At 43.1% G+C, this 16,202-nt stretch overlaps 1 protein-coding gene across 1 annotated transcript in view; it reads left to right on the forward strand.

Annotated features, from left to right (window-relative positions):
- Positions 1-16,202, forward strand: part of TMEM132C (transmembrane protein 132C) — a 356,494-nt gene that overhangs the window by 103,958 nt on the left and 236,334 nt on the right. The window contains exon 2 of the mRNA XM_014787243.2: positions 14,863-15,751. Coding sequence (XP_014642729.2) covers positions 14,863-15,751 — 889 coding nt within the window. The remainder of the gene's footprint in view (positions 1-14,862; positions 15,752-16,202) is intronic.

A 16,202-nucleotide genomic window follows, 5' to 3' on the forward strand; every position in this document is an offset into this window, starting at 1 on the left:
TCTCTTTCTGGACAATTGCAAACTTGAATGGCCTTCAGCACCCAGCTCCCGCTGTCTGCCACGGCAGAGGTGGTGGGAGGCAGGGAGGGGTCATATTCTGTAGAGAATTCAAAAGCAACAACAAAAGCGAATAAGGTGGGTCTGCCTCCTTATCACCAGGGCCGGCTTTCTGAAACAGCAGGAGGGGTAAAATATTGCGCCCTCCCCTTGCAATGTCACTGCCTGTGCAAACACCTGCTCTGGGACGCTGGTCCCCACGTGCCTCCCCCGCTTCCCCTCCCAACCTTGCCAGTCCCGAGGCGCCGTATTTTTGCTTCTCTCTTACAGGACCACCTTCTGCTTCTCAACAGTTATTCAGGTCCCTGTCTTCTCTTGCCTGTTACGTCACATTTGCCTGGTTACTTCTACCCACCTTAATTCTTCCCTTCTGTGGCTGGTCTCCTCTCCTCTGCGCTGAGTCCTATGAGCTTGATAAACGTGGTGTATTTATCTGAATATTCCCGACAGAAGCAAGGCAGCAGGGGACACGGAAAATCCTCCCAGTGAATGTTTATTGAATGAAGAACATTCCTCATAATAACCCCTGGTTGATGTTTTTTGGAGATTAGTGTTAAGACCGAGATTGATGTCTTGCCCCTGCAATATTAAATAAGATGGTTGTAAGCTCCGTGGGCTCATCAATCAAAAACAGGATGTTGAGTATCTGTTACTTCAAAGTGACAGGAAGCCCAACCCAGACTGGCTTAACCCTTGAAGGGAAAAGTTCAGAGACCTGCTGGCTTCAGGCACTGCTGGATCCAGGGGCTCCATCTCTCGACCATTCTTTCCTCAAGGTTAACTTGATGTTCAAGCTGGAATTCAGCATCTCTAGACTGATACAAGCATGAGATGGTAATAGTTATCTCATTGTTATTTTTTACCAAGCACTGGCACTCTATCTCCATAGGAAAAACATAACTAGAAGTGAGATATTAACTTAAATAAAGCAATATCCCAAAGCAGTGTAGCATAAAGGTGAACGCATAGGTCCCGAGTTCAAATCCTGATTCTAGTGTTCCTAGCTGAGTGACCTTGGCTAAGTTACTTAACCTCTCTGGGCCTCAGTCTCCTTATCTGTAAAATGGGACAATAAGAGTACTCAACACAGAGTTGTTGAAAGGACTTGATGTAGGAGATGCAGCACCTGGACCTACAAGCTGTAGATTATTGGTGTTATTATTTTCATCCTCCTGTGTCAATAATGCAGGTTTCATGGGGCTAAGATTTCACCTTCCATTGAAGATATTTTTTTCCCCTTTTCTTTTCAGAATTCTCCCCTATAATTCTCCATTCTTCTCGGAAGGCTCAGCTTAAATGTCCTCTTTCACCATACGAAGAGTTAAAGACTATATAATGAAAGAGAAAATCACGTTCATCTTCTGGTGTTTCTTTCCTTCTTTTTGTTTACTCAACCATCAGGAAAGCATTTTCTCCTTTGTGTCCTAAGACTCCTCATTAATATAATCATCCTAAATACTAGCATAACCAAACAAAACTACAGATGCTAACTAGCAGGCAAATGAGACTCATATGTGGGAAAAAAATGGGAATGATTCAATGAGATATAGAAGGTTGTTTTTTTTTTTTAATTATCTGTAATTAGTGGGAAAGAAAATATGTGGACTATATTAAAAATAAGCTCTTTATTTTTGAGGAAAAAGACCATCATGAAGAACAGGAATGCTGTTCCCTTTTATTTACATGAATTGAGATAATTGGGACTCGCAGGATTAATGTAAGTTTCCATCGTAAATAATACCACCATCTGCGATAAATACATGCCCCTCTCTTTGAATAGATACAGCTAAACATCCTCAAACCATATGCTACATGAGCAGCAAATGCAGTTATTTAAATTCTGCTCTAAATGCTTACATTGTGCAACTCTAAATCCCTTCTGATGCTTGACTCTGATCAATTTTTTTTTTTTTGCTTCCATTCCCAAACTGTTTTAGAGGCATAGTAAGAGCTATGTTTATATTTTGAATCAATGAGATAAACCTGGTATAAAATTCAGATTGTAGAGAGCTCTGAAGAAAACACCCAGAAAGTCATCATCTGCATGAAACAAAGCTCTTAGAAAGGCTTCGTCTGTTTCGGAGGTCAGCAAATCCATGCCCCGTGCAGCCCACCACCTGTTTTCGATGGCCAGCAAACTAAGAATGTTTTTACATTTTTAAATGGTTGGAAAAAAAATTTTTTTTAAAGAATAATGTTGCTGACATGGGAAAATTTTATGAGATTCCAGTTTCAGTGTTCATCAATAAAGTTTTATTGGAACGAGGAGACAGCCATTTGTTGGCATGTGTCTCTGGCTGCTTTCGTGATCCAAGAGCAGGGTTGGGTAGTTGCAATAGAGACCATTTGGCCCATAGAGCCTAAAATATTCACTATCTGGGCCTTGATAGAAAAAGTGTGCTGATCCCTTCTTTATGACTTGCAAAACCAAGTACCTCAGTTTGCATGGAACCAAAGTGTATGATTTTAGAAGCTTTTGGCTGAAAGTAAGAGAAAAGCCCTATGCACTGTGGACGCCCATTGGTTCACACAACGGGAAGGGTGGCAGGGAAGCGAGATTCAGGCCACCTTCATCCAGTGGTCCCCATGTTGTCAAGGCGCAGGGTCCCTCTGCCATGCCCACCCCGTGGCTGACCTTGTCTCTGGGGGTTTCACTCATAGGTTTGGGATGGATGACAGCATGAATGGGGCGACCTGGTCCCTCACTTGCCTCTGGGGAGGAAGACGTTTGCTTCTGTGGTTCTCTTAGGAGCGAGTTTCTTTCCCAGAAGTCCCAGCAAACCTCTCCTCATAGCTCGTTGACCCCAATTGGCCTAGAGCAGGGTTCCCCAACCTCAGCCCTGTTGACCTTTGGAGTCAGATAATGCTGTGCGGTGGCTGTCCTGTGCATGCAGGATGTCGAGCAGCATCCCTGGCCTCTGCCCACTAGATGCTGGTAGCACCCACCCACCCCGACAAGGACACTCAAAAATGTCTCCAGACATTGCCAGATGTCCCCTGGGGGGCGAAATTGCCCCTGTTTGAGAACCCTGCTTTAGGTCTATGCATTACTGAACCAGTTACTGGAAACAGGTTTGGAAATACCCTGTTTGGTTTAAACCAAGGATTGGCAAACTACCAAATATGGGCCAAATCCAGCCCTCCACCTGTTTTTGTGTGGCCCACAAGCTAAGAATGGTTTTTACATTTTTTAAATTGTTACATAAGTACCTGCATAATATTGGTTTTGCCTCTTCACCTGCGAAGCCTAAGATGTTTACTCTATGGCCCTTTTAAGAAAAAAATTGCCGACTCCTGGATGAGACCAGAGGTTCTCAGCCCTTACCTTTATACATTGTAAAATTAAATTTGTAACCTTGTACCTACCTATATACATAGTTAAAAACAAATCTGTGTAGAGCCCTGTCATAGAGAGGAAAAATACGACCAAAGTAATTCATAGTAAAATAATATTTTAACGTGTGTCTCTAGAAGACCGTGTGAAGTAGCCAGAGTTGCCCCGTGTTTAGAGTCACCATGGATGTGTCAGCCAAAATTCAGATGGATAGAGCCAAGTTTGGGCAACTTGGATTTCACAAGCAGATTGGGCACTGTGAATGTAATTTTCCAAAAGGATAAACAACTTCTCAGTAAAGTTTCATCAAATCAATTACAATCTTCACCCCAGTAGTTGCAATACTGGAAAATGCACAATACACTCAACGTGGGCCGTTTGCCAAGCTCAACTTCAGGAAATATGAATACAGTGCAGTTAAAACATTGCATATTAGATTTATAACTTTGCCTGGTAAATATTTCCCTCTGTGCCTACCCAAGGCACCATTCTCATGCGGATAACATCGAAGATTCTGGATGTTTTAGAGAATTTGTCTTGGAAAGGCGTGACTCCTTTGCTCTACTTTGGGGGGCCTGATTGAGGAGCACTCAGAGTGATTACGGAGTTCTCTGGGGGAAAAAGGGGGATTACCACCCCCCCCAGGGGCTCAGAGGGGAATCTGAGTACCTGCTCTTTTAAAGGAGAGTTTTCCTGTTCCGAAATTGCTGACCACACTATGTAATTTCAGCAAAGGATATTCAGGAGTTTGTTCAGAAGAGGCATTGAAATCGAATAATCCATTCATCAAGGCATCTTTTGTTTCAAGAAAAAAGAAACAATGAGGCATATTTAGCAGAAAGGGGCATTTGGTGTCTGCCGAATGTTAATAAATCCCAAACGGGGAGAGAAAAAAACCCTCAAAATACTCGGGCGGGCTTGTGTTTCAAGAAAGCCGCAGTGACTTAGAAGGGAAAGCCAAGCATGGCTTCCCTTGAGGCATGCCTGGAAACGCAGGCTTCTGTTCTGCAGGTGTCTGATACCACGTGGGTGAGCCGGAGCTGCTGGAGGCAGAATAGGATGCCACGGGGATCATGGAAGGCATCCACCTCCTCTGAGTTCAGAGGTTTTTGCATACAGGGATGTCACCCAACTTTTTCACCTTTCTGTAGCCTTACAAGCTTTTGACTATAACTTATCAACGTGATTGAAATAATGGTAATGGTAATAATAATAATCATTATTATGATGATGATAGCAACAGCAATTTCTCCCAATTGTCAGGCATGTTCTGTGTACTGGGTTCTTTGCATATTGCTTTACCTGAGGTGGTTTTGGTATTATTCCCATGATAGAGATGAGGCTTCCGAGACTCCCAAGAATAAGGTATTTGCAAAACAAATCCTTATCTAGTACATTGGGGACAGGGATCCAGTTTTGGATCTTGTCTGACTTCAGGAGTGCTCTTCATCACGTGATCCATATCCCCACCCGGGCTGGAGAGGGCTTGGTTAAGCCCCTCCTCTGCCCGTCTCGTACCTGTGACAAACCACTGAACGCCGCCCCAGTAACTCATGTTAGATCAGCGTCTCTCGGCCTCGGCGCGGCTGGTGCTTTGGACTGGATACTGTGTGGTGGGCCTGTCCTGAGCACTGTAGGATGTTAGCGTCGCTGGCCTCTACCCTCTAGGTGGCAGAAGCACGCCCTCCCCCAGTTGTGAGAATCAAAAATGTCTCCAGACGTTGCCAGATGTCTCCAGGGGGCAAAATCCCCCTTTGTTGAGAACCACTGACTTAGATGCTCTTTGTGAAAGCGCTTTGCACAGCCCCAAACACTACCACTGTGCAGTTAGGTTACTCCTGAGACTTTTGTTTGTATCGTACCCATTGACGAGGAAGCGGGAACTGGTATTTTTGCCTTGTGGTGCCTCGTGGGCATCCACGGCTTACCCCATTCGGAGCAAAAGTTGGCCCCATCCCACTTTCTAGACAGGCCGACTTCCGACTCCCCACACACGTAGGTCCCAGTCTTTCTCTCCATTCATCCTTTGCTCATGCTCTTCCCTCCCGAATCCTTTCCCTAGTCTGTTCAACCTCCCTCGACCCCACCCATCCTTCACGTCGCAGCTCAGAGAGAATCAACTCGAAAGAATCCATCTCAGTCAACACATCCAAAAGGGCGCATCATGATGAAGGTGGCACGTTATGTTGGCTGAAAGGGTCATTTCCTGCGGTGTTGTTCTGTCTGGGTGCTAAGTGACACAGACATCTCCTGTGTTCACTATCTCAGAATCTCAAAAACTCAATTTCCGGCAACGGCTTTGCAGTAGAGTTCTCTGATGAACAACTGATGCAGGACACAATATCCCCCACGCTGACAGGCAAGCACAGATAAAGAAAACGGATAAACAGGAGGGAGACAGCAAATGAACGTGCTGTCAGCTGGGAGGCCAGAGACAAAGGTGTAGCTGTCAACTGTCCTCTCTCCCTCTCCTGCGGCCTTAGGAAGCCAGCAGCGGACTTTTCTGGGGCTATTGTTTCAGATCAAAAAAATTACTCAATAATCCTATCTTTCTGGAGACATTGTTGTGAGCAGATGAACCAGAGTAAGAGGGTGGATATTTGTCAGTGCTCATGAGGTCGTGAGATGGTTTCCTTGCAATCAGGAGAAAGAATGTTGGGAAAGAAACACCACAAAGGCTGGTCATCACCTCTGCTTCCTTAATCCATGAGATCCTGGCTCTCCAAAATGTGAGATGAGTTTCGGTGACATACACAGAGCCGCCGTGTGTGACGGTGCAGGCGGCGCCTTGCACAGCTCCAGGGGGGCCGTTTTCACGAGCATCCATGTGGTTGGTTGGTGGAGGTACATGGACATGGTGTGAAGTCGCCTGAGTCTCACAAATGGGAAAGTGATTCCCTTTTCAATTCTGTTTGAATTATTCTAATTCCATCAAGGAGAAAGTCTCATTTGGTGTGGCCGTATCTTTAGCACATTACACTTGATCATCTCCCCACTTAACAAAGAAATGGCAAACCTCAGGCTCAGAGCAGTAGGCTGGCAGCAATTTGGGGCACAGGAGCTTGGATTGCGTTCATGGTAGGATTATCTAAAGAAACTTATTAATTAATTTGCTGATATTTAATAATCTAAATATTTTAATTAATAAAATTACTAATAAACTCATTGATTAATTAATAGTGCATAACTATATGGCTGATGTCGTGAAAGCGATACCTGAATGTCTGAACCTTAGGAAACACCCTCTTCATTTGGAAGCACTGTGTGTGCAGAGAGCTGTTCTTTGCAGTCCTGGGCAGATATATGCTCAATAAATTTATTTTTTAGAAATATTTAATTTTTTTAGAGCAGCTTAGATTCACAGGAAAATTTAGAGGAAGATACGGAGATTTTGCATATACTCTCTGCCCCCACACACGCACAGCCTCCCCCACTATCAACATCCCCCACCAGATGGTCTATTTGTTACTGTTGAGGAACCCACATGGACACATCATCATTACCCAAAGTCCACAGTTTACATCAGGGTTCACTCTTGGTGTTGTACATTCAGTGGATTTGGACAAATGTATAATGACATGTGTCCATCATTATGGGATCATACAGAGTATTTTCCCTGCCCCCCAAAATCCTCTGTGCTCCACCTATTCATGTCTCTCCCCTGCCCCATGCCTGGCAACCACTCATCTTTTTACTGTCTCCATAGATGTGCCTTTTCCAGAATGTCATATAGTTAGAATCAGACAGTATGTAGCCTTTTCCGACTGGCTTCTTTCACTTAGTAATATGCATTTATGATTCTTCCGTGTCTTTTCATGGCTTGATAGCTCATTTCTTTTTAGCACTGAATATTGTTCCATTGTCTGAATGTACCACAGTTTATTTATCTACTCACCTACTGAAGGACATCTTTATTCTCAATAAGTTCTTGATCAATTCTCAGCAAACCCACTGATGATTCCTGGTGCATTATGTCATTGGTGAATAGAAATTATTGTACCTGAATGCTGTAATCATTGTTTATTTTAGATTAGTTTACTTCTAGGCAATAGTAAACTCTAGAAGTAGAAAGCTGTGAGGCAAAGAAGGTCCCAAAATGAAGATGAAGTTTCCTCAAAACACTTGGTGTACTGACACTGAATGGTTACAGAGAACTGCCATCCCCTGGTAGTTGTTGCTGGAACATCCATGGGCATTGACTCCAACTCTTCTGATCGCTTATAGGATGATGTCTACACTCGCCTTCATTGAACACCTTGCTACAGTGTTTTGTGAAGTGGCTGCTTCCACCATCTTGCTTATCTGACATTCAGCCCATTTCACCATGGTCAGACCTCATGCATTCCTCAAGTGTGTAATGAGTGATTATTGTGTCACATCTTATGCCAGGCAGAAAGGTTACCATGTGAATACAAGCATTATTCCTACCCAGTTTCCAATCTGTTAGGGGAGAGACAGCCCTTAACCAAAGATGCACACAAATGAATAAATTACAGCTGTGTCAAAAATAATGTCACATGGTGTTTTATAAGTGTGTGAGAGAGGCATTTGACCTAGTGGGAACAACTGGGAAGGCTTCCTGGAGGAGGTGAGGTTGGAGCTGAGAACTGAGCAGAAGTAATTAGGCAAATGAATGGCGTGTGCCGGGCTCTGGAGATATGAAGGAACAAGGTACATTTAAACTTCAATAATAATAAAAATCAGGAGCAATAGATATTGGTATGTAACACTATTTGAGTCATTATTATGAGCCAGGCACTTGCTAAGCACTTTGTTAAGCATCATCTCACCAAACCCTCCCATACCTGTGAGGCAGATAGCAGAGAGAGGCGGGCCTTATTGCTCAGTGGACAGAAGACTCTGGCACCAGACAGCTGGGTTTGAATTTCAGCTACATCACTTATAACCAGGAGATCTTGGGCAAAATTACTTTCGTCTCTATTCCTAAGTTTCCTTACCTATAGAAGGGATAATCATAGTACTTATTAGGATTGTTGTGAAGAACTGATTGTGATTCAACATATAAAGCATTTAAAAGCATACCTAAGATGCGTTAGTCAACTCTTCATAGTTATTGGCTACTCCATCAGGGGTTGCTGCATGAGGAACCACCCCAAAATTTAGAGGCTTTGTACATTCGTAATTTCTCGTGATTCTAGGGATTGCTGATCTTGGCTGGACTTGGCTAATCTTGGCTGGGCTCTCTCACTTGTTTGGAGGTTGGCTGTGGACTGTGAGCTGGCTGATCTACGACGGCCTCAGCTGGGATAACTCTGCTCTCCTCCACGTAGTCTCTCCTCCTCCAGGAGGCTAGCCTGGGCTTGTTCTTTAAGGTGATGGCAGGAGTCCCAAAAAGAGGGAGTGGAAGTGTGCAATGCTTCTTGGGCTCAGAATTGGCACCCTGGCGCTTCTGCCAGATTTTGTTGGCCAAAGCAAATCACAAGGCCAACCTAGATTCAAGAGGAGGGGCGATCAACTTCTCCTCTTGAAGGAAGAATTACAAAGTTACGTGAAAAATGTATAGACACAGGAGGAGAATGGGGGCCATTTTGTAACCACTCTACCACAGCTACTATACTACCTTATATATCTAGCTCTCTCTACCTATCTGTCTGCCTACCTATCTGTCTACCTATGTATCCATCCAACCATCCATCCATCCATGTATCCATCCATCCATCCATCCATCTATCCATCCATCCACCCATCCATCCGTTCATGCATCCATCCATCTCTCCAACCATCCATCCATCCATCCATCCATCCATCCACCCATCCATCCATCCATCTATCCATCCATCCACCCATCCATCCATGCATGCATCCATCCATCTCTCCATCCATCCATCCATCCGTCTATCCATCTACTCATCTATGGAAACAAAAGCCCCAAGAAGGTAAGAACTTGCTCAAGATCACATGACTGTTGAGTAGATCAACCCTAAATCTCTTTATGGCCAAACTTCAGGTCCTTAACCACCATACCAGACCACACTCCCTTCTTTACAATGTTTGTCTCTTCTTGGCTCAAGTTAAATCTCTCTTGAACTGAAAAAATTCAGAATCAGGTTCAAGAAGAAGGTATAATCTAGGTACACTTTGCTCCATATGAAGGATAAAGAATGAACTGCTTACATAATAGAAGAATTGTAAGAGACAGCAAGACAGCAAGCTCACTCCAGCTTTATTTTATAGAAAATAAACTCAGCATTGGCTTAAAAGCAAAAGTTTCATCTTTTAGGCTTTTTTTTTTTTTTTTTTAGTAAAAATACCAAAAAAAAAAAGAAATCCTTATGTTCAGGAAGAGTGCAGAATGGCAAAAAAGCTTGTTGACAAATGCTTCCTATTGTGGAATGCACCCCTACACAGATGGGCCTTCGAGTCCTTGCTCTGTTCCTTCAGAGATTCCTTGGCCCACTACCTTCTGCAAACAAATGAGTCTCTAAATCTCTTCACTTCAAGGTTTAAGAGCTTTTTTGGAGAGGGATAAATACATCAGAATAAAAGCATCCAATGTGGCAATTAGTCCGTTGGTTTTTACAAAGTATTACAAGTTGCTTAAATAGTCAAGGAATTTTTTGAGGACATAGAGCCAGAACCGTTTCTGGAATGTTGTACAGTGGCAGGGCCTTTTGCGAGTTTTTTCACCTGGTTCTGAAAGGAGTGGGTTAAAATGGAAACACTGAGACATCACTAAAGAGAGAGGCACATGTACCCTTGTTACCGGTGACCTCAGAACAAAGCCCCTGGGCAAAGAACAGGGGAGAATGCTATTTCTTTGAAAAGCCATCTTGACAACCCAAGTCTGTTTGGCTTCAGCACCAAAGGCAGCTTTGATCTGCTAGCCAGTGTCCCTGCCGGGAAAAGGATTAGGGGAGCTTCCAGAGGCACGAGGCTGCCCCACATGCTGGATGGGCTGTGCTTGCTGCAGCTAGAAGGAGGGACAGAAGGGAAGTTTGGACAGACAGGAGAAGAGAGACGGAATCCTGTCTTCTCTCCCAATATATGATTAGAGGCTTGTTTGGGATTTCTGGGCTGGTTTTGAAAGACAAGGGCAAGGTGATGGGCTTTCCTGGGCTCTGCAAAGTTAGCATTTGGGGCCCTTTAACTCCTTATGTCCTTGATGTGAGCTGCCAACAATATAAGTCTAAGCCCGTGGGGACTCTTTAGACAGGAGAACCTTCAAACAGCAAGGAGCCTGCTGGTTGGACTGCTATTGATGTCTGCAATGGACAAAGAAAGACAGGAAGACAAGGGGTGATGTTCTTTCCTGTTTCAGCCTGTGTACATCAACTCACCTGGCTGGAAGATTCTAATCAGTGCTTTCAAACTCAAATGCACCTGAGGGTCAAGCAGGTAACTTAACTGAGCAATGTGGGCTGAGTGTCTTTTCCTATTGTTGCCAGGTGGGCATGAAGCCTAAGTGTTGCCAGTTCCTCCCACGGTTAAAGAGAAGCTGGAAACCCAGATACTTCCCAGTTTTTAAAAATGGTTCCCATTCATAGCCATCTTTTAAGATACTGTGGGGGAAACAAAACCCATCTGTAGGCTGGGCTGAGCTCCATAAGGGAGAAGTTTGCAATGTCTGATATGTATAAAGGCAGAGGGCATGTGCATGAAGTCAGTGATGACCACTCACTGGACTAAATCCAAGGATGGGTCCAGAGAGACTCTATGTCCCTGGAACAGGGCTGGCATCCCGTGGAGAGAGGTGGCATGCCTATTCATTTCATCTGGAATAGTTAATAACAGACACTTTCTTCCCAGCTATGAAGTAAGGTGATGGTGACAATAGAGTGTCTTTGGTAATTAACGACTAAAAATCACTCTCTGCCCAAATGGGTCAAGATTATCCACGAATCTAAAGGATTTAGGAATAATTCCACGGTGGTGCATTTACTCATTATTTCTGAATAATATCGGGAAAATGATTTATCTCATTACTATTTTTCCTGACAAATGAATAAATAAGCAAGCAGAATCTCTGAGAGATGAGGAATCCAGGAAGACCAAGGAGTCTGGCTTACATTTATTTATTTCATTAAACTTTTAAAATTTTGACACTGTTTGAGAATTAAAGAAGAGTTTTAAGAATAGTAAAAAGAATTCCCATATACCCTTCACCTGGTTTCCTCAAATACTAAAATTTTACCGTATTTGCTTTCACATATGTCCTGCCTTTCCTCCCCGTCCTCCTGCTCCTGCTTTCTTCTCTCTCTCTTTTCTGAGCTGTTTGAGAGTAAGTTACAGACATAATACCACTACACTCCTAAATATTTCAGGGTGTATTTTTTAAAAATAAAGATAACCTCTCATATAACCATAGTACAATTATCAAAATGAGGAAATCAGCATTGATACGATATTATTAGCTACCTTAGAGACTTATTGCAACTTTTGCCACTTGCTCCAAAAGAAAATCTCGAGTCATGGGTTGCATTCAGTTTCTGTATTTTTAGACATCTTTTTTTCCACCAATCTTGAACAGTTCCTCCAACTTTCCTTATCATTCATGACCTAGACACTTATTAGGCCAGTTATTTCATAGGGTGTCCCTCTGATATTTCCTCGTGCTTCTATACAAATATGCAAATTTTTGCAGAACTATTGGAGAATTCATGTGTTCTTCTTAGTGCATATTAGGGGGAACAAAATGCCTATTTGTCTTATCACTGGTGATGTAACTTTGATCACTTGGTTAAGATGTTGCCTGCCGGGTTTCTCCATGTGTAATTCAAAGAGCAACTTGGGGCCATCTTGTTGGAAGACACTTTAAGATTATGTGATTGTCTGGTAACTCACGAAACTTTCACCGACTAGTTTTAGCATCCATTTGTGGTTCTTGCCTGAACCAGCCACTGCTGTGAATGTTGTCGAGCCTCAGTATAGATTATACCATAAGGAAGAACTTTCTTCTAAGGTTAGATACTCTATTCTATCACTATCAACTCATGGAGTCTTATTCCATTCAATGGTTTGTGATCCTTTACCATCATTATTTATTTTGATGCTTAAATTATCCCAGATTTATCCAGCGGGAGACTCTTCAAGCTGCTGGCTCTTGTGTCCTTTTGACATGTCCTCGTCTTTCTTAGGGCACTGCCTTATTGTCTGACACACTAAGATGTTCCAGATTATCTTGTATTTGGAATCAGACATTTCTCTAAGGAATCCTGCTTCCTTTTCATGAAGAATGGTATTTGGAAACCAATATCTGGGGGCTAGGTGTGCTTATTGCTACTGGCTGTCATTGCCTCTAAGCATCTCATTGGACAGAGCTGGGAAATGTATGTGTTTACATATACATACATACATGTGTATACATAACCTATATCTATATATTTATGTGTATAAAAACTCTGAGTCCATACTGATACCTCCAATCCCCTTCTAACACACTATAGGTTTCATTCTTGCCTTCTCCCTTTCTAGGTTTTTAACTCCCTTCTCCTAGCTTCCATTTTTCACAATATCTATCTCGTTTGCTCAATCCTATAACATACAGAAAATACTTTCAGAATTGCTAATCCATATTTCTGCCCCTAACAAACTTAATGGTGGTTCAATATTTGTTTATGGTTCTTTTTGTCTTTAGCCTGAGGATTTATAATAAAAACATCTGTTTAAAACTTATTTGGATCAGTTCTTCCTCCTTCAGTGGGGTTTCGATATTCATGTGAAATAAAGTTCTTTTGTTTCCATTTATAATCAATTTAGGCTTTTACTTCTTTTTGTTGGTGTTATTATTAATATCATGTGTAAAACATTAACATGATTACAAAAGGCACAACTATTCACAAAGGTACATTTGGCAGTGTCACCTCATCCCTTCTCTCCATCCCCCATCCCTGTTCTCACTCAACCCCCATTGGTACCAATCTTCGAGATTCTGTTTTTTCCTTTCTGTGTGTGTTTTACACAAATGAGCAGATGCATGTGTATTTCCTAATCTCCCCTTCTTTTTACCCAAAAGTAAATAATTACTACACATATGCTTAAGGATATAAAGTAGTGTATACTGTAGACACTCTTCTACACTTTGCACTTAACAGTATATTCTTGAAACCACACCATATTGGTTCACACAGATCCTCCTCCTTTTTCTGCAGCTCAGAGTTCTCCACTGTGTGCACGTACTATAGTTTATTCAACATTTCTGAACATATGAGTACATAGGTTGTGTCAAATGTTTGCAATTAGAAGCAATGCTGCAATAGATGACCATATGCGTATGTATTTTTGAATTGCCAGAGGTGTATCTTCAGCTAGGTTCCTAGAAGTGAGATTGCTGAGTCACAGGAAAACGCCTGTGTAGTTTTATCAGATATTGCCAAGTTCCCTTCCAGAAGACTTGTCCCATTTGTCATTCTCAGTAGCAATGCATCAGAGAGCCCGTTGCCTGTAGTCTTGCCAATTGTGTACTTCGTAATTTTTGCCAATCTGATAGGTAAGAAATGGTGTCTGTTTGTAGTTTTAATTTGTATTTCTTTAATTGTGAGTGAGGTTGCATACTTTTCATATATGGAAAGAAAATTTTAATATATTTTTGGTGAATTGTCAGTGCATATCCTTTGCCCATTTTTTCTCAATTTTTTTAAAATCTTTTCCTCTCAAAGTTCAAGATCTCTCTATATTAGGGACATTAGTCTTTTATCTGCAATACATATATTGCAAATATTTTTCTCCCAGCTTGTCATTTTTCTTTTGACTTTATTATATTTTTTTGTTACACAAAAGTTTTTTAAAAATTTTACATAGGTAAAGTTATCATTCTTAAAAAAATTGCATTTAGATTTTGAGTCATAGTGTGAGAGCTTTTTCTACACCCAGGTTTAGAGTAATTCATCCATATTTTTCTTTTATTACTCAGAATTTCATATTCTTACATCGAGATCACTGATCTATTTGAAGTGTGTTCTTGTGTATGGTGTGAGGTATGGATCTAATTGTACCTTTTTTCCAAATGGCTAGCCAGTTTTCTCAGCACCATTTAGGAAAATGTCTGTCATTGCCTCACAATCTGTGGTGCCTCCTTTATCACACACTAAATTTCCAGATGTCCGTGGGTTTATTTATGGACCGTTCTGTTCCATTGGTCTGTTTTTCTCCTCACGTACCAGTGCTATGAAATACGTTTTAAACTCACGCAAATTATTAATAACTCTACTCACTTGACCCCTGTATGTAACCTGCCAGCTTTCTGTTAGGTTGAACTATGTAAAACTGCCACCATTCAACAATGCTCAACCTACAAAAATCTCAGTTTCATATATTGCAACCTAATATAAGCATACAATTTGCAGAGCATGTCGAGTCATTTACTGGCTGATCCCAGAAGGAACGTGAAAATTCTAGCCCACTAGACCTCAGGATGTTTCTCATTTCTAAATTGCTTATGGACCTAAGGACTTCTAAGGAGCCCAGTAATAACCCCGTCTCTGTCTTGGTCTTTTCTTTCTCTCCCTATCTAGTGATAGAGGGCCGTGGTGTCACAGACAACATGCAGAGATTTTCCTCGCTGCCCCCTTACCTGCCCGTGAGCTACCACGTCCTCAGAGCAGAGACCTCCTTCTTCCTAAGGGAGTCCAACCAGGACGTGGCGCGCAACTCCAGCCTGCAGACCAGAGTGGAGTCCTTCTTCACCTACAAAGCCAAGCGGCCTCCCATATTAAATGCCAGCTATGGGCCTTTTTCTGTGGAGAAGGTGGTGCCTCTGGACTTGATGTTGACTTCCAACCTTTTAGGCCCAACCAAGAAGTTTAGTTTCAACTGGAAACTGAAGGCCTCCGTCCTGCAGGACGAGATCTACCTGAGCTGGCCCAGGGTGCAGGTCCTGTTCCACGTCGTGGGCAGAGACTGGGATGAGCACAGCCCCGCCGAGAAGCTGCCCTGCCTGCGAGTCTTCGCTTTCCGGGAGACCCGCGAGGTGAGGGGCGGCTGCCGGCTGCAGGGGGACCTGGGGCTGTGCGTGGCCGAGCTGGAGCTGCTGGCTAGCTGGTTCAGCCCCCCCACGGTGGTGGCTGGTAGGAAGAAGTTGGGGGACCTGGCCGAGGGGAGCCTGGTGGAGCTCTACTACACCGTGCAGCCCGGGGACGAGCGAGGAGACTGTGCTGGTGGGGACATCAGGAAGGGCAATGCCATCCGTCCAGGGAAGGACGGACTGGAGGAGACCATGTCCCACCTGCAGAGGATTGGTGCCGTCAGCCTCTATCGGGCCCAGGACAGTGCTCAGCTCAGCGAATTGCGTTTGGATGGCAACGTGGTCATCTGGCTGCCTTCCAGGCCAGTCAAACAAGGAGACGTGGTCACTGCCTATGTCACTGTCGCCAGCAATTCCACCGTGGACCTCTTCATCTTGAGGTAGGTGCCCAGACTGGCCCGAAGTAGTCTTTGGTCCTAATGTGAGGCTGTATTTGATGCTTAGGATATATATTCAAGAAGAGTCCATCTTCACTACCCTCAGGGCCCCTCCGCCTGCCTCGGAGTGGAGGCCAAATTATGCCCCTGCCTGCGTGCATTCAGCAGCTCCTCTTACGCTGTGTACTGGCGGGCAGGAGAAGGAGGCCAGAAATTCCACCCAAAAGAAGCAGGACTAAATTACTCACTCTCTTTTGATCTTGGGTTGTCATTGAACTTGGAGACAGATATGATTTTTCTTTAGCTTTGCATTCTTTTGTAGAAATGCAGATACTGGTTGCTTTAGTGAGAGTATGTTTTCACAGAGCCCACATAGGCGTTATGATATCTCACTTTGTGTGTATATGTCTAAAAAGCCAAGGATAAACCCTTTTTAAAAAAAATTGGTGGGGTT

Source organism: Ceratotherium simum, chromosome 35, assembly GCF_057802395.1.
Source record: "Ceratotherium simum simum isolate JZ-2026a chromosome 35, ASM5780239v1, whole genome shotgun sequence".
NCBI lineage: Eukaryota > Metazoa > Chordata > Mammalia > Perissodactyla > Rhinocerotidae > Ceratotherium > Ceratotherium simum.